The 18,396-nt window shown below is 36.1% G+C and overlaps 1 protein-coding gene across 4 annotated transcripts in view; it reads left to right on the plus strand.

Moving 5' to 3' along the window:
• Window positions 1-18,396, plus strand: part of LOC306992904 (uncharacterized protein) — a 50,691-nt gene that overhangs the window by 27,643 nt on the left and 4,652 nt on the right. The window contains exons 14-36 of one of the 4 annotated variants that reach the window (XM_079602178.1): window positions 161-190; window positions 269-349; window positions 446-493; window positions 1,228-1,284; window positions 1,400-1,468; window positions 2,583-2,624; window positions 2,704-2,769; window positions 4,172-4,228; window positions 7,748-7,849; window positions 7,927-7,971; window positions 8,054-8,119; window positions 8,196-8,246; window positions 8,985-9,026; window positions 12,071-12,124; window positions 12,204-12,302; window positions 12,382-12,435; window positions 12,515-12,589; window positions 14,498-14,551; window positions 14,631-14,729; window positions 14,809-14,833; window positions 15,508-15,536; window positions 15,616-15,690; window positions 16,680-16,766. In XM_079602178.1, coding sequence (XP_079458304.1) covers window positions 161-190; window positions 269-349; window positions 446-493; window positions 1,228-1,284; window positions 1,400-1,468; window positions 2,583-2,624; window positions 2,704-2,769; window positions 4,172-4,228; window positions 7,748-7,849; window positions 7,927-7,971; window positions 8,054-8,119; window positions 8,196-8,246; window positions 8,985-9,026; window positions 12,071-12,124; window positions 12,204-12,302; window positions 12,382-12,435; window positions 12,515-12,589; window positions 14,498-14,551; window positions 14,631-14,729; window positions 14,809-14,833; window positions 15,508-15,536; window positions 15,616-15,690; window positions 16,680-16,766 — 1,407 coding nt within the window. The remainder of the gene's footprint in view (window positions 1-160; window positions 191-268; window positions 350-445; window positions 494-1,227; window positions 1,285-1,399; window positions 1,469-2,582; window positions 2,625-2,703; window positions 2,770-4,171; window positions 4,229-7,747; window positions 7,850-7,926; window positions 7,972-8,053; window positions 8,120-8,195; window positions 8,247-8,984; window positions 9,027-12,070; window positions 12,125-12,203; window positions 12,303-12,381; window positions 12,436-12,514; window positions 12,590-14,497; window positions 14,552-14,630; window positions 14,730-14,808; window positions 14,834-15,507; window positions 15,537-15,615; window positions 15,691-16,679; window positions 16,767-18,396) is intronic. The other 3 variants (XM_079602180.1, XM_079602181.1, XM_079602179.1) reach the window with 3 other exon arrangements.

Below are 18,396 nucleotides of genomic sequence, written 5' to 3' on the forward strand. Positions count from 1 at the left end.
TAGCACAGTAGAGGAAGGGCTTCAATATGACATCTAGAAATTCATAATTTGATCCAGGCTGCAAGAGACTTCCAGCATAACCGGTGTGAATGATTGACTGTCGGTGTGTGTCTAAAACAATCATATCTTCAGTGTTTATGATGATGTTTTATTCCCTCAGGCCAAACACACATTCCCTGCAGACTATCAGGTTTGACATCAATAATACATTCATGATGTTAAATATGCGTATCGGTTGACCTTTGACCTCACTGAATTGTCTTATTAGGATGATTTAACGTCCTCGTCAAAAACTGCGTATCTCACGGCTTCTGGGCAGAAGAAAGATGAAGACATGGACCTCAAACCGGTACGACACACACACACACACACACACACTCGTCTCTGTGCTGCGGTTTGGTTTCACCTCGGTGTCCACGCTTTCATATATGCATTTATTTTACAGAAGCAAACACAGAAATTCAAGCCTCCTGTGCCACATCGACCATCAAAGGTATGAGAAATATAATATAATATAATATAATATAATATAATATAATATAATATAATATAATATAATATAATATATAGGTGAAATATAGCTGGTTCTTCAGATTTAAAGCCTGGGTTTTAAAGCCATAAACCAATCAGCAAATGATCTGTTTAGAACAATGGTATACAATAGTTTATATATTATTTATCTTTTAATAAATACATTACAATTTTATAAATAAAAAATTGAAGTATTTAATAAAATAGTTCATAAATTGTTTAAATTGTATAAATTATCTTATTTTAAAATTGTATAAATCATTTTATTTATTAAAAATAGTAAAGAAAATGCAGATTTTTTTATTAAGTTTAAATATTATATATTTTTTAATCTTGCATTGATTTTTTTCCCCAAATACAAATAAAAGGGAAAACTATTCTTTAGACATTCGAGACTTAAATTGAATAGAATATTTGGATACTTCAGTAATGTCTACTTCCTGTCTCTATGAAGCCCCTCCTCCTGAAAAGCACTCTGTGCTCTGATTGGTCGGCTGCAGTGTGTTGTGATTGGTCGAGCGCTCGAGTGTGTTTAGGATATGCCCCGCCCCTTACCATAACCACCAGTTTAACACACTACTAACTAACTCAACCAGGCCCCGCCCCTTTATTATGCACATGAATTATTATAATGAGGAATATTGTGGCGTGTTTGTTCCCGGAAGAAACATAACTTCCTCTTTGCTGGTTCTGAAGGACTCTTCTGCTGTCGGACTGAAGTCAGCGCACGGTCCTCCAGTGATGGAGTCACAGGTGTTTACACTGGTCTTCTGCAGATGATGACCGGGAACTGAATCTGTGCCGTGAGCCTTTACATTTACATCTTAGAATGTCTTAGTATTTCAAAATGTGTGTGTTCTGTTCGCAGTCGTTCTCCAAAGATCCCTTTTTGGAAGGAGACTTGGATCTCGGCGCTTCACTCCACAACAGGCCTCCGGTAAACTCATCTCCAGTTGTGCTGCTTGTTTTCAGTTCTGGACGTTATTAATACACACGCACAGCTGGATTTATTATTCACACCAGAGAGTCTGATAATAGTTACTGAGATCGAGTGGTATTTATCAAAACATTAATTAAAAATACATTAAAGAAAACACACGAGCACTTTGACATTTGGAAGGAAAATTTTAATTATATAAAAAATAGCATAATAAAGAAAATATGAAAAAAGAAAATAGCAAAAGAAAAAACTTAAAACAAAAACATTTAAAAGAAAATATAAAACTAAAATAACATAAAATAAAAATATGAAATACAAATCTATTATTATTTTTGTATAAAAATTATATAAATAAAATAAATTTACATTTAAAAAATAAAATAACAAAATATAAAATAAAATATAAAAACATCAAACGACAAAATAAAATATATTAAATAAATATATACATTTTGACGTGAATGTATGCATTTTTTACATGACTTTTATAATATAAAAGCCATGTAAAAAGTTAAAAAATAAATTAAAAAAAATGCAATATAAAATAAAAAATAGCATAAAATATAAAATAGCTCAAAAAATATTATGAAATAAGAAATTTATAATTTCTGAAGCAATGTCGTTTGATTGACTACTTTGGTATTTATATTGTCTGTGCATATATCTGTGGCCAGAAGATGTCAGTGTTAGTTCAGTTTCTTTGAGATATTAATGCAGTTTTAATCATATATTTAAAAAATTATAAAAATTTCAGTTAAAGTTTGATTAATTTTGTACTTTTGTTTCTTTTTTTTTTAAGTATGTTGAGATTTTTTTACTATAATATATATTATTATTGTACATGTATATTATTTTGTCAGAACACTGATATCTTGGCAATGCAAACTTTATGTCAGAAAGTTTGAAAGCTTGAAGTTCTAAGTAGTTTAACTTTATACAGTAGCGGTTCGTAAAGCTCAACGTTTGAAGGTTTTAAGGCCATTCAGTCTCTCAGATATGAGCTAGTGGTTGCTACGGCATTCTGGGGGGGTCGTTAAGGTGTTGCTATGCAGTTTCTAGGGTGTTCAGGGTGGCTTGATAGACTTTGAGTGACACATGATTTCTGTTGTAGATTCCAGAGATTGATGACAGGAGAAACATGGATGATGGACAGGTAGAAGAGAGAGATCTGTCGTCTTTCATTTTCTCATCAATGCATTATTTTACTCTCTGTTATTCTTTTATTTGATCAGAAACACAAAAAGAAGGTCAAAGTCAAGTTTGTTCCTCAAAGAGGGTTTGTAATCGGTTTATCCAGGGTAAGTCTGTTTCCTTTAAGCGCTTATATTATATTCGATTGTGTGTTTAATGAGAACTGTTTCAACCCACGTTTGGGTCAAATATGGACAAACCCAACCATTGGGTTAAAATTGTTAATACATTTTTTAACCCAATGATTGGGTTTGTCCATATTTGACCCAAACATGGAAAACAACCCAGCACTTACTGGATCCTGTGCAGTATATACTGTAATTTTAATGCAATTAATAAATGTAATGCATTATGCAACGATAAACAGTGCAGATTTCATCTGGCAAGACGTTTTAACTTTTATTCATTTCCAGGATATCTAAAATTAAAATTTCACTTGTTAAAATGATAATTCTTGATATCAGAATTTACATTTCGACTAGAAAGAATGGCAATTTTTTTATATCAGGAATTACATTACAACTTGTAACAATGCTAATTATTGTGATCTATAATTACATTTTCACTAGTTAAAGTGTGAATTATTGATATCAAGAATTGAATTAGTAAAAACTATCATTTTTGATATAATTGTATTTTCACTAGTGAAATATCACCATAGCCTGCCATTCAAATTCAATTGTTGATATCAAGAATAGATTTCTTACTAGTGGAAATTCCAATTTCACATATCAGAAATACAATTCTCACTAGTAAAAAACTTTTAACTACATTAATTCATTTATTTTTAATTCACGAATTACATACGAACGACTAAAAAAATTATTCATGACTTAAAATATCTTGAATGTAACTCGACACCCTTGCCTCATTTAGTATTTGCGGATCTATGAATATGCAAATTAGCCCCGCCTCCACTCACTCACTCAGAGATCCACTGGTTGACGATCACACGTTGATCTGATTGGTTACAAGGTAGTGTGTGACGTCAGAAACACCAGCGATTTCAAACCGTGTTTTTGAGACTGTCTTTGGTTCACTGCAGTTTTAAGCTTTGGTGTGTAACTGACGGGTAACGGTGTGTAACTGACGGGTAACGGTGTGTAACTGACGGGTAACGGTGTGTAACTGACGGGTAACGGTGTGTAACTGACGGGTAACGGTGTGTAACTGATGGGTAACGGTGTGTAACTGATGGGTAACGGTGTGTAACTGACGGGTAACGGTGTGTAACTGATGGGTAACGGTGTGTAACTGACGGGTAACGGTGTGTAACTGACGGGTAACGGTGTGTAACTGACGGGTAACGGTGTGTAACTGACGGGTAACGGTGTGTAACTGATGGGTAACGGTGTGTAACTGATGGGTAACGGTGTGTAACTGACGGGTAACGGTGTGTAACTGATGGGTAACGGTGTGTAACTGACGGGTAACGGTGTGTAACTGACGGGTAACGGTGTGTAACTGACGGGTAACGGTGTGTAACTGATGGGTAACGGTGTGTTACAGGAGAACGAGGATGAACTGAAGGGAGCTTGTGGTTTCACTCCTCATCCACATATTAAGGTTTGTCCGAGTTGTACGGATGTTTGTGGAAATCTCAGATGTGTGTGTGGGATTATTAACACAGATCAGATGTGTGTGTGGGATTATTAACACAGATCAGATGTGTGTGTGGGATTATTAACACAGATCAGATGTGTGTGTGGGATTATTAACACAGATCAGATGTGTGTGTGGGATTATTAACACAGATCAGATCAAATGTGGGATTATTAACACAGATCAGATGTGTGTGTGGGGTGGGATTATTAACACAGATCAGATGTGTGTGTGTGGGGGATTATTAACACAGATCAGATGTGTGTGTGGGATTATTAACACAGATCAGATCAAATGTGGGATTATTAACACAGATCAGATGTGTGTGTGGGGGGGGATTATTAACACAGATCAGATGTGTGTGTGTGTGTGTGGGATTATTAACACAGATCAGATGTGTGTGTGGGATTATTAACACAGATCAGATCAAATGTGGGATTATTAACACAGATCAGATAAAATGTGGGATTATTAACACAGATCAGATGTGTGTGTGTGTGGGATTATTAACACAGATCAGATCAAATGTGGGATTATTAACACAGATCAGATCAAATGTGGGATTATTAACACAGATCAGATGTGTGTGTGGGATTATTAACACAGATCAGATCAAATGTGGGATTATTAACACAGATCAGATCAAATGTGGGATTATTAACACAGATCAGATGTGTGTGGGGGGGGATTATTAACACAGATCAGATGTGTGTGTGTGGGGGGGGGGGGGATTATTAACACAGATCAGATGTGTGTGTGTGTGTGGGGGGGGATTATTAACACCGATCAGATCAAATGTGGGATTATTAACACAGATCAGATGTGTGTGGGGGGGGATTATTAACACAGATCAGGTGTGTGTGTGTGTGTGTGTGTGTGTGTGTGTGTGTGTGTGTGTGTGTGTGTGTGTGTGTGTGTGTGTGTGTGTGTGTGATTATTAACACAGATCAGATGTGTGTGTGGGATTTTTTAACACAGATTAGATGTGTGTGTGATTATTTACACAGATCAGATGTGTGTGTGTGTGTGTGTGTGTGTGTGTGTGTGTGTGTGTGTGTGTGTGTGTGTGTGTGTGTGTGTGTGTGATTATTAACACAGATTAGATGTGTGTGTGTGTGTGTGTGTGTGTCTGTGTGTGTGTGTGTGTGTGTGTGTGTGTGTGTGTGTGTGTGTGTGTGTGTGTGTGTGTGATTATTAACACAGATCAGATGTGTGTGTGGTATTATTAACACAGATCAGATGTGTGTGTGGGATTATTAACGCAGATCAGATGTGTGTGTGGGATTATTAACACAGATCAGATGTGTGTGTGGGATTATTAACACAGATCAGATGTGTGTGTGGTATTATTAACACAGATCAGATGTGTGTGTGGGATTATTAACGCAGATCAGATGTGTGTGTGGGATTATTAACACAGATCAGATGTGTGTGTGGGATTATTAACACAGATCAGATGTGTGTGTGGGATTATTAACAGAGATCAGATGTGTGTGTGGGATTATTAACAGAGATCAGATGTGTGTGTGTGTGGGGGGGGATTATTAACACAGATCAGATGTGTGTGGGATTATTAACACAGATCAGATGTGTGTGTGGGATTATTAACAGAGATCAGATGTGTGTGTGTGTGTGTGTGTGTGTGTGGGATTATTAACACAGATCAGATCAAATGTGGGATTATTAACACAGATCAGATGTGTGTGTGGGGGGGGGATTATTAACACAGATCAGATGTGTGTGTGGGAGAGATTATTAACACAGATCAGATGTGTGTGGGATTATTTGCACAGATCAGATGTGTGTGTGGGAGAGATTATTAACACAGATCAGATGTGTGTGTGGGATTATTAACACATCAGATGTGTGTGTGTGTGTGTGTTTGTGTGTGAGTGTGTGTGTGTGGGATTATTATTAACACAGATCAGATGTGTGTGTGTGGGATTATTAACACAGATCAGATGAGTGTGTGGGGCTATTAACACAGATCAGATGTGTGTGTGTGTGTGTGTGTGTGTGTGTGTGTGTGTGTGTGTGTGTGTGTGTGTGTGTGTGTGTGTGTGTGTGTGTGTGTGTGTGTGTGTGTGTGTGTGTGTGTGTGTGTGTGATTATTAACACAGATCAGATGTGTGTGTTGGATTTTTTAACACAGATTAGATGTGTGTGTGTGTGTGTGTGTGTGTGATTATTTACACAGATCAGATGTGTGTGTGTGTGTGTGTGTGTGTGTGTGTGATTATTAACACAGATTAGATGTGTGTGTGTGTGTGTGTGTGTGTGTGTGTGTGTGTGATTATTAACTCAGATCAGATGTGTGTGTGGTATTATTAACACAGATCAGATGTGTGTGTGGGATTATTAACACAGATCAGATGTGTGTGTGGGATTATTAACACAGATCATATGTGTGTTTGGGATTATTAACACAGATCAGATGTGTGTGTGGGATTATTAACACAGATCAGATGTGTGTGTGGGATTATTAACAGAGATCAGATGTGTGTGTGTGTGTGTGTGTGTGTGTGTGTGTGTGTGTGTGTGTGTGTGTGTGTGTGTGTGTGTGTGTGTGTGTGTGGGATTATTAACACAGATCAGATCAAATGTGGGATTATTAACACAGGTCAGAAGTGTGTGTGGGGGGGGGATTATTAACACAGATCAGATGTGTGTGTGGGAGAGATTATTAACACAGATCAGATGTGTGTGTGGGATTATTAACACATCAGATGTGTGTGTGTGTGTGTGTGTGTGTTTGTGTGTGTGTGTGTGTGTGTGTGTGTGTGTGTGTGGGATTATTATTAACACAGATCAGATGAGTGTGTGGGGCTATTAACACAGATCAGATGTGTGTGTGTGTGTGTGTGTGTGTGTGTGTGTGTGTGTGTGTGTGTGTGTGTGTGTGTGTGTGTGTGTGTGTGTGTGTGTGTGTGTGATTATTAACACAGATCAGATGTGTGTGTGTGTGTGTGTGTGTGTGTGTGTGTGTGTGTGTGTGTGTGTGTGTGTGTGTGTGTGGGATTATTAACACAGATCAGATGAGTGTGTGGGGCTATTAACACAGATCAGATGTGTGTGTGTGTGTGTGTGTGTGTGTGTGTGTGTGTGTGTGTGTGTGTGTGTGTGTGTGTGTGTGTGTGTGTGTGTGTGTGTGTGTGTGATTATTAACACAGATCAGATGTGTGTGTGTGTGTGTGTGTGTGTGTGTGTGTGTGTGTGTGTGTGTGTGTGTGTGTGTGTGTGATTATTAACACAGATCAGATGTGTGTGTGTGTGTGTGATTATTAACACAGATCAGATGTGTGTGTGTGTGTGTGTGTGTGTGTGTGTGTGTGTGTGTGTGTGTGTGTGTGATTATTAACACAGATCAGATGTGTGTGTGTGTGTGTGTGTGTGTGATTATTAACACAGATCAGATGTGTGTGTGTGTGTGTGTGTGTGTGTGTGTGTGTGTGTGATTATTAACACAGATCGCTGTGATTCTAGGGTCACGGCGGGATGGATGATCTGAAGGGAACGAGCGTTTACACTGAAGACACATCTCTGAGAACCGGCGCTGGACGCAGTTATTCATCAAACCATTTTAAGGTTCAAACTAAACCATATTTTGTTTCTGGTCACTTCTAGCGAGGTTATTATTGCTTATACAGTCTGTTTTTTTCCAGAGTTCATATTCCAATGAGTTTATGGGTCCTTCATGGGATTCAAAGGTAGGGCATTGATATGAGGCATAACTCATTATTAAACCAGAACTGATTCAGAAGCATCACTGGTTTTGTTTGATATTTCCAGGCATCCGATCACTTCACGAATTCAGACTTCAGTGACAAACATCAGGAAACGCACGACTGTCGACCTGTACGTTTAAACATGATCTCTGTGAAGCTTTCAATTGCATTTTAATTTCATTTTCATTTTGCATCTGTTTGTACAGAAGAAACCGACGAAGTTTAAAGTCCCCCGTTTATACCGCAGACAGTCGAAGGTAAATCATCAACGTTGTTATTTCAGTTTTAGTTATTTTAGCACTAGAACGAGAAACTAGTTAAATAAAATCAAATATTTTATTACTTTTTATTTTTATACTTCCCATTTTCATTTTAGTTTTAGTAATTTTGTTAGTTTTGTCTGTTTCTGTTTTGTTTTTGAATTCATGTTAATAAACTTATTATATATATTTAGTAAATTAAACAAAATGTTGCCTTAAAATGTTGAAATATTATAGTTTTAAAATAAAAAATCAGTTAGCATTTATTTTATTTCAAGTATGCATGCTATATCATGGATATATTATTAAGTTTTTATTAATATTTTTAATTCGTTTTTATTTTTATATCTTTCATTTGTTATTTGTATTAGTTTTTATATATAATATATTAAACATGCATATAGTTTTATATAGTTTTTCAAATACTATAAAGCTCTACAATTTTTTTTCATTTCATTTCATTTGTTATTTTAATTACTTAAAATCAAACTCATAGAAAGTATATAAAACATTTTATTTCAACTAGTATTTTATTTTATTTCCTTTTTAGTTAATGTTTATTTTATTTCAACTTATAAAATGTTTCATATGGTTTTAGTTGACCATGATATCCATGGCTTCAGTTTGCATAATTTTTGGTGTATTTCAAAAATCAATTCTGTCCATTTTTGGAATATTAAATGATCTACAAAAGCAATAATTAGTATTTTAACACTGTTCGTTTGTGTTTTCTAGAGCGTTGAAGAACCTGAGATCCGGCCGACGGATCACCATGAGGTGAAGCTGCTCTTATTTCCCCATCTTTCAAATATTTCTCACATTTCCACTTGATCTTATTTCAAAGAAATGCTCTTTGATCTGCATTTGTTGATTTAGACGTGGTTTCACGTGTGCTTAACACATCTACTGCAGAAAACTGGTTTTGTTAAAGCATTTACATTATATATATATATATATATTTTTTTTTTTTAGTAAATTAGTGTTGTTTGAGGAGGAACTACTTTTCTGTATGGATGAACTTCTGTTTCTGCATTACAGACATAATTCATGTAAATGTGCATCAAAACACTTTTTGATATCAATGAAAGTTGCCAGGGTTATTCTAGTCTCAAACTACTATATAAAACACAAGTAAATACAAGTTAATAAATACAAATTATATTTATATTATATTATATTTATTAATATTTATACACTGTAAAAAAAAAAGTTATGACAACAAATGTTTTTAAATGTATTTTTAGCTCATCAAAATTAAGCACTTTATACAAGATTCAACTCATTTATTTTTAAATCAGTTTAATGTTAAGTTTACATTTTAGGTTTAAATTACTTAAAAATCCAAGCTGATTGTACTTACAAATTTAAGGCAACAACTTATTTTACAGTGCATTAATATACAGTGCCCTCCACAATTATTGGCACCCCTGTTTAAGATGTGGTCGAGGACTTCTAAAAATTATCCTTTTTTTTTTAACAACATAGAACCCAAATACAAAAAAAGAGAAAAATCCAACCTTTTATTTAAGTACATTACTTTGGTGGTAAAAAAAAAATCAAAAATTTAGAAAAACAAAAACTTGAAATCATGTGTCCCACATTTATTGGCACCTCTGATGTTAATACTTTGTACAACCCCCTTTTGCCAACAAGACAGCACTTAATCTCCTCCTATAACATTTCACAAGATTGGAGAACACAGAGAGAGGGATCTTTGACCATTCTTCTTTGCACAATCTTTCTAGATCATCCAGTGTCCTGGGTCCTCTCTTATGCACTCTCCTCTTTAGCTCGCCCCACAGGTTTTCGATTGGGTTGAGGTCTAAGAACTGAGATGGCCATGGGAGGACCTTAGTTTGTGACTGCTGAACCATTTTTGTGTAGATTTTGCCACATGTTTTGGATCATTATCCTGCTGAAAGACCCAATTGACGACCCATCTTCAGCATTCTGGCAGAGGCCATCAGGTTTTTATTTAAAATGTCCTGGTAGTTCAAAGCGTTCATAATGCCATGCACCCTAACAAGGTTCCCAGGGCCTTTGGAAGAGAAACAGGCCAACAGCATCACAGATCCTCCACCATACTTCACTGTAGACATGAGGTGCTTTTCAGCATACTCATCCTTTGTTTTACGCCAGACCCACTTAGAGTGTTTGTTGCCAAAAAGCTCAATCTTAGTCTCATCTGACCAAAGCACACAATCCCAGTTGAAGTCCCAGTGCCGCTTAGCAAACTCCAGACGTTTACGTTTGTGAGTGTTAGTGAGAAAAGGCTTTTTCCTTGCATGCCTCCCAAACAGCTTGTTGGCATGTAGAGAGCGTCTGATGGTTGTTTTGGAGACTTTGTGACCCCAAGATGCCACTCTTTGATGCAATTCTGTGACAGTGAGTTAAGGACTTTTTTTTACTTCTCTTACCATCCTCCTCACGGTGCGTTGTGGCAAGATAAACTTGGGACCTCTTCCAGCCTTGTGTGTCACTGTTCCAGTTGTTTTAAACTTCTGAATGATTCCTCTGACTGTAGATACGGGCAAGTTAAGGCGAGTGGCTATTTTCTTGTAGCCATTGCCTGACTTATGAAGGTCGACACACATCTGCCTTATTTGAATGGTGTGTTCTTTTGTCTTTGCCATGTTGACAAATGGGTAAGAGAATTAGGCCTCTGTGTCATGTCATATTTATACCCCAGGGAAACAGGAAGTCATGAATTACTAATTAAAAGTTCCTAGATACCCTGACCAACTTTAGCAACTACAGAAAAATATATTTAAAAAAAAATCAATTACATTTTTCAGCGGTATTGTTAGGGGTGCCAATAATTGTGGGACACATGATTTCAAGGTTTTTTTTTTCTAAATTTTAGATTTTTTTTTTACCACCAAAGAAATGTACTTAAATAAAAGGTTGGATTTTTCTCTTTTTTTGTATTTGGGTTCTATGTTGTTTAGAAAAAAGGGAGAATTTTTAGAAGTCCCCGACCACATCTTAAACAGGGGTGCCAATAATTGTGGAGGGCACTGTATGCATTCATGTTTTTATTTATGTTCATAATTATATTTTGTATTTACGATGGCTGTCAAAAGATTAATCGTGATTCATCACATCCAAAATAAAAGTTTGTGTTTACATAATATATGTGTGTGTACTGTGTATAATTATTTATATATATAAAAACACACACAATCATGTATATATTTAAGAAAAATTGGTTATATTTATATATAAAATATTTATGTATAATATAAATTATATAAATGTATATACACTATATAAATGCAAATATTTCTTAAATATATACATGATTGTGTGTGTATTTATACATAATAATTATACACAGTACACACACATATATTATGTAAACATAAACTTTTATTTTGGATGCGATTAATCACGATTAATCTTTTGACAGCCCTCGTATTTACATTTATTTATTGATTTTTTAATTAGTTAATGGAGTTGATGCTGTTGATGGAGCTTAATTTGGTTAAATTGTAGTCCATCTTGTTAAATTAAAAAATATATTTATATAATATTATATGTATATTTCATATTTATAGTATTTTTAATATTTATATTATAATTAAAAAATTTATATGTATAAATACAAATATTGTTTGTACATACTATTTATATTTATTCATACATTTATTTATGTTTTTTGTTTATTTATATTTTTTACTTGTATTTATATGAATGTTTTATTTAATGAGTGACAAGTCAAAACTCTGTCCGGTTGTAATCAGAAATATGCCACATATGCTGTTGCTGGAGCTTAATAAGTAAGTTCTGATGGTCGTCCGTCTTGTTCAATGTTTCTGCAGATGTGGAAGCCTCCTATTCTCAAAGTGCCGCCGCTGTCCCGCCGAGACTCAAAGGTGCCATTCTGACTTTCTTCTCTTCTCACTATTTAAATGCTGGTATTTTCCTGAAAGCGCTGACCTGTGACCCCTGTAGGCCGTGGAGGAAGACGAGGTCCCTCAGAAGGCTGCGGATCTGTTCCGGGCCAGAGACCTGGAGCTGGAAGAGGACTTCGGATGGGAGGAATACACACCGGTATCTGTTATCCTTTCACTCTCATGCTTTAATGTTGTTCACGCAAACCAGTTTAGCACTGACGGTCCCTCTCACACAGGACAATAAACCACAGAAGCCTAAAGAAACTGACACACAGCGCAGAGGGTCAAAGGTTAGAGTGCCTCATCTCTATCTACTGTCATACACTCCTTCACTGCCACTTCATCTGCTGTATATCCTGCTTTTTTCAGGATGCTTTTCCCGAAGACGTTCTGGAATCTCCTGGTGCCACGTCTGGAAATTATTACCTGTCTGACGCTGCTAAGGTATTTAGCAACAATATAGTAGTAGGGCCCTATGAAATCCCTTTTATGTTTTTCCCAAATGTAGTTTTTTTTTTTTTTTTTTTTTTTTTACCTGGATTACTTTTTTTTTTTTTTTTTGGACTCAAATTGAATGGTAAATTAAATAGTAAATTAGTAATCCAAAAGTATGTCTAATTAATTGAAATCATGAAACTTATACCTTATATTTCAAAGGCCCTATGAAATCAATTTAATTTTTTTAATCTCAAATTCCGTTTAATTTTTTACCAAATTCTGCGTTTTCTGTTTTAAGCTTAATTACATTTTAGTAATCAAAAAGCATGTCTAATTAATTGAATTCATAAAAAAAAAACAATTTATAAAAAAATGTATTAAAAAAAAAAGATTATTTTTAATAAATTTTTTCCTTTAGAAATTCTGTGTTGTGTATTTAAAATTTTCTGGAAATCAAATGAAGGCATAAAACATTCATTTAATTGACCTTTTATTCACATGAAATTAAACAATCTTGTTTTTGTTTAATTTCAACACCTTTACTACAACACAGTGGCGCAAAAAGTGGGTATGCGCTATATGCGGCGCATAGGGGCGCAGCGCCAGCGGGGGCGCCAAAGTGATGGTTAAAAAAAATTATTAAAAAAAAAATTTTTTTGGGGGGGGGGGGGCTTCTATATGTGAGCTGCTGTTGTGCGTTTCCAAATAATTTCTGCATCTCCTCAATGTTATATAACCCTCTAGACTAGAGGACTAACTGGCTAGAGGTGCCCTCATAAGATTCCATCATAGAGTTTTGAATTAGAAGAGGGGGGGTAATATCGCGAGCGGGCGGGGGCGCTGTGAGCGCTGAGCGAGCAGGTACGAGTAGAGTTGTCGTCGATAAAGATGGATAAAGTAAAAAAGCTGTCGGGGCTAAAAATAGAAAAAGAAAGACTGAAAAGGGAGATGGCATGTCAATTGATGCGCCAGCAGATAAATAAGTGGATTGTGAAAAGCAACAGGAAGGATTTAAAGTGTGACGTCCACGCATAGCCTACTGGCCATCAGGGCTACCGGGAGATTCCCGGTGCTTTTTGGGCCGATACATCTAATTTTTTTTTTTTTTTTGTCTTAACAGCCCATAAAACTCGTAGCTGCTACATCGGAGGCCCGTTCGTTTTTTATTTATTTGTATTAATTGGCGATGCTGGGTTAGTGCCGGTGTAATCCATTGGTCAAAAAAAAAGTCATTGTTAGTTTTTTTTTCTGACATTTTTCATGAAACGCGTAGATCAGCGGCCCATTGGTTCTTTTCTTGATTGACACTGGGCTGACCCAATCACATCTTTAATGTAAAGTATAGAAATTAGTACAAAACTAATTATGAAAATTTCCTTTATTTTTCAGTGCATTTGTTTTACAATATATGGCTATAACTATCATGGGATTAATATTATAACTATTATTATAGTGTAATGTAGACAGACACTGTAACTAAAAGAGGTTTGCATTTTTTTTTGTTTAATTTGCACACTGAATATGGGTTGGAGCTTTTAATTTTGAACTCTCAAAGTGCACCAGATTGATGAATTTAACATTAAAAAGCACAACATTTTCTTACGGGGGGGGGAATGCCCCCGAACCCCCCTAGAGGGACAGAGTTCAATTGTATTAATAAATTGCAATTTGTACTTATTTTATATGTTAACTCTCACTCGTTCCTCACTCATTACATTGGACACTTTTTTTTCTTTTTTGTTTGTTTGTTTGTTTGTTTGTTTGTTTGGGGGGTGGGGGGCGCCTAATTTGTTGCTGCATACCCCTCTGACACTGGGTAGTTGCGCCCCTGATCAGAAATATGCCACATATGCTGTTGCTGGAGCGTGATAAGTAAGTTCTGATGGTTGTCCGTCTTGTTCAATGTTTCTGCAGATGTGGAAGCCTCCTATTCTCAAAGTGCCGCCGCTGTCCCGCCGAGACTCAAAGGTGCCATTCTGACTTTCTTCTCTTCGCACTATTTAAATGCTGGTATTTTCCTGAAAGCGCTGACCTGTGACCCCTGTAGGCCGTGGAGGAAGACGAGGTCCCTCAGAAGGGTGCAGATCTGTTCCGGGCCAGAGACCTGGAGCTGGAAGAGGACTTCGGATGGGAGGAATACACACCGGTATCTGTTATCCTTTCACTCTCATGCTTTAATGTTGTTCACACAAACGAGTTTAGCACTGACGGTCCCTCTCACACAGGACAATAAACCACAGAAGCCTAAAGGTGCGTGCACACTACAAGCGACTTAATCGCTGCAGGTCGCCAGTGGCTGGCGGTGCGGTCGCTAGTGGGCGTTCCCGCTACTGGTTGCCTAGTAATGTTTGTGAGTGACATTCACGGATGTTTCTCCGTGTTGTACACAACAAATCCGTTTTCTTGCCACTACAAACAAACATTTTGGAAGGAAAATTCGAAATATAAATGGAATCAGTACATGACATGCATAATATTAAAGATGAACGAGAAACTGTGAGTGCTTTTTGCCATCGCGGCTATTTAATTGCAACAAACGGGCAAATACCGTCTATATGGGTCCACGAAACCAATCCGGCTCTGAGTCAGTACTGTGAACACCACTGTATGCACACGGAGATATATCACAACTTACAGCACAGTTTCTGACTGCTAAAATTAGCTTCTCGTTCAACTTGCCACTGTCAGAGAGTGACGGATGATCACGCGCGCTCCACTGACTTCACTCCTATTGGTTGTCGCTCCCGAAAGTCGCTCTTCATTTGCATAAAGTTAAACAGATCTCAACTTTGTCGCGTCGCCAGACACGCCCCATCAGGTCGCCAACGGCCGCGATCGCGCGTGTCGCCGGAAAACGCCCGCTCCCCATTGAAATGAATGGTAACGTGTCGCTTTGTCGCTTGTAGTGTGCACACACCTTGAAGAAACTGACACACAGCGCAGAGGGTCAAAGGTTAGAGTGCCTCATCTCTATCTTCTGTCATACACTCCTTCACTGCCACTTCATCTGCTGTATATCCTGCTTTTTTCAGGATGCTTTTCCCGAAGACGTTCTGGAATCTCCTGGTGCCACGTCTGGAAATTATTACCTGTCTGACGCTGCTAAGGTATTTAGCAACAATATAGTAGTAGGGCCCTATGAAATCCCTTTTATGTTTTTCCCAAATTTAGTTTTTTTCCTGGATTACTTTTTTTTTTTTTTTTTTTGACTCAAATTGAATGGTAAATTAAATAGTAAATTAGTAATCCAAAAGCATGTCTAATTAATTGAAATCATGAAACTTATACCTTATATTTCAAAGGCCCTATGAAATCAATTTAATTTTTTTATCTCAAATTCCGTTAAATTTTTTACCAAATTCTGCATTTTCTGTTTTAAGCTTAATTACATTTTAATAATCAAAAAGCATGTCTAATTAATTGAATTCATAAAAAAAAAAAAAAATTATAAAAAAAATGTATTAAAAAAAAGATTTTTTTTAAATTAATTTTTTCCTTCAGAAATTCTGTGTTGTGTATTTAAAATTTTCTGGAAATCAAATGAAGGCATAAAACATTCATTTAATTGACCTTTTATTCACATGAAATTAAACAATCTTGTTTTTGTTTAATTTCAACACCTTTATCTACAACACATTTACTGTCAAAATTAAAACATGGAAGAAAATGTTTAATTATTCCATAAAAAAATAAAGTTTTAATAATAATTAATAATTTATTTTATTTAATTGTACTGTACAAAATTAATATATTTCCATCACAATTTCTTTAAGTTGAACCAAACTTTTATTTTGACGGGTTGCCATGAAGACCTTTGAGTTTCTGTGTGTTTATGATATGATGATAGTTTTTCTGTCATTATTTTAAGTTCTTGATCTGCTTTTTATTTATTCATCAATATTTGAAAAATTCCATGTTCCGGTAACGTTAAATTCTGTTTTTATGACTGGATTCCGCAATTCCGAATTCCGTTTTCGCGGAAATCACAGGATCCCATAATACGGACGATAAATATTTCTGTGTGATTATATTGATCATATCTGATCTCTGACTCTGGTATTTCCGTCTCATTCTCCATCACATCTCTCTCTGTAAGGCTGAGTGGATGTCGGCTCAGATGGACGTGAAACGACTGAGAGATCAAGAGGAAGAGCAGAAGCTTGAGGAAGAGGAGGATGAAGGGGTCAGTAAATGAATGTGTGCATTACGACCTTCCTCGTCACGTTTACTTCTTTTCATTCATTAAAGCGTAACTCTCGCCAAAATGCAACCTAGGCTCTTTTTGTGAATCTAACCGAGTCAAACTTTTGTTTAAAAGCATAATTAGGATGGAAACGCCACTTTATACTCTTTTACGCCATATTTTAGTTTTCGGTCAAATGGCCGTTTGAAGGGGAGTGCTCGGGGGAATTCAATGATAGGATCAAAATCACTATTTTTAAAACACTAGTGCGGCTCGACACAACATGAAGCTGTGCTCGCAGTATCCCCAGGGCCTCTACACATGAACTCCAGCATTGAGAACATTGTTTGTGAACTAAAAAGAAAGATTTTGATCAACTCACTGTAGCTGATGTTGTTTACGGCCGACCCCATTTTATCAGTCAAAAATAGTCGATCTCCGAATGCGAATGAACTGACTCGCTACGAGGAAATGTAATGTTATTGTTTCTTATATGAGGCTCCTCCTTTTTCAACTACCAGGTCAATATTGATTTTCACTAATGACAAAACAACAAATTATCCGTGAATTTATATGGAATTAAGCTTTCGGAGCTTTCCATCTTTAATCTCCTCCCTGTTACGTTGCATTCGGAGATCGACTATTTTTGACTGATAAAATGCCGGTGGCCGGAAACAACATCAGCTACAGTGAGTTGTTCAAAATCTTTCTTTTTAGTACACAAACAATGTTCTCAATGCTGGAGTTCATGTGTATGTGGGGATACTGCGAGCACAGCTTCATGTTGTGTCGAGCCGCATTAGTGTTTTAAAAACAGTGATTTTGATGCTATCATAGTAGTGCCCCGAGCACTCCCCTTCAAAATGCCATTTGACCGAAAACCAAAATATGGTTAAACTTAATTACATCCTAATTATGCTTTTAAATGAAAGTTTGACTCGGTTAGATTCACAAAAAAACCCTAGGTTGCATTTTGGCGAGAGTTACTCTTTAAGTCTATAGATTCTGCTGTGCTGTTTATACTGCTGTATCTGAGTACCTGTCGCTTTCTCTTGATGCGATTTCGGAGATGTTGTGATTTCGAACAAGTTGCTTGCATATTTTAACACATTGTAAACATGTTCTAACAACTTGCTAACATGTTTTAGCATGATCACATTGCTGACATATTGCTAACATGATTTAATATGAATAAGCACATTGCTAGAATGATTTCACATGTTCATAACATAATTTAGCACATTGTTAGCATGTTTTAGCAGGATTTAACACTTTGCAGACATGTTTCTTGCTTAAATTATCACATTATTAATATGGTTTCACATGGTCCTTACATGATTTGCCACATTTGTTATGTGGTTTAGCATAATACTAGCATGATGTTTAAACATTTTGCTAGCAGGATTTAACCCAATGTTAACATGTTTTTGTTAGCATGTTTAGCATACTGGTAGCATGATTTAGTATAGCACTAGCATGATTTCTTGTGAAGGGGTCATTAAATTCATGTGTGCATTAAGAAATTCCTCGTCACGTTAACTTCATTCCACTCAAGTCTATAGATTCTGCTGTGCTGTTTATTGCAGTATTTGTGTATCTGTCACTTTCTCTTGATGTGATTTTAAAACCT

The sequence above is a fragment of the Phoxinus phoxinus genome (assembly GCF_949152265.1).
Source record: "Phoxinus phoxinus genome assembly, chromosome: 2".
NCBI lineage: Eukaryota > Metazoa > Chordata > Actinopteri > Cypriniformes > Leuciscidae > Phoxinus > Phoxinus phoxinus.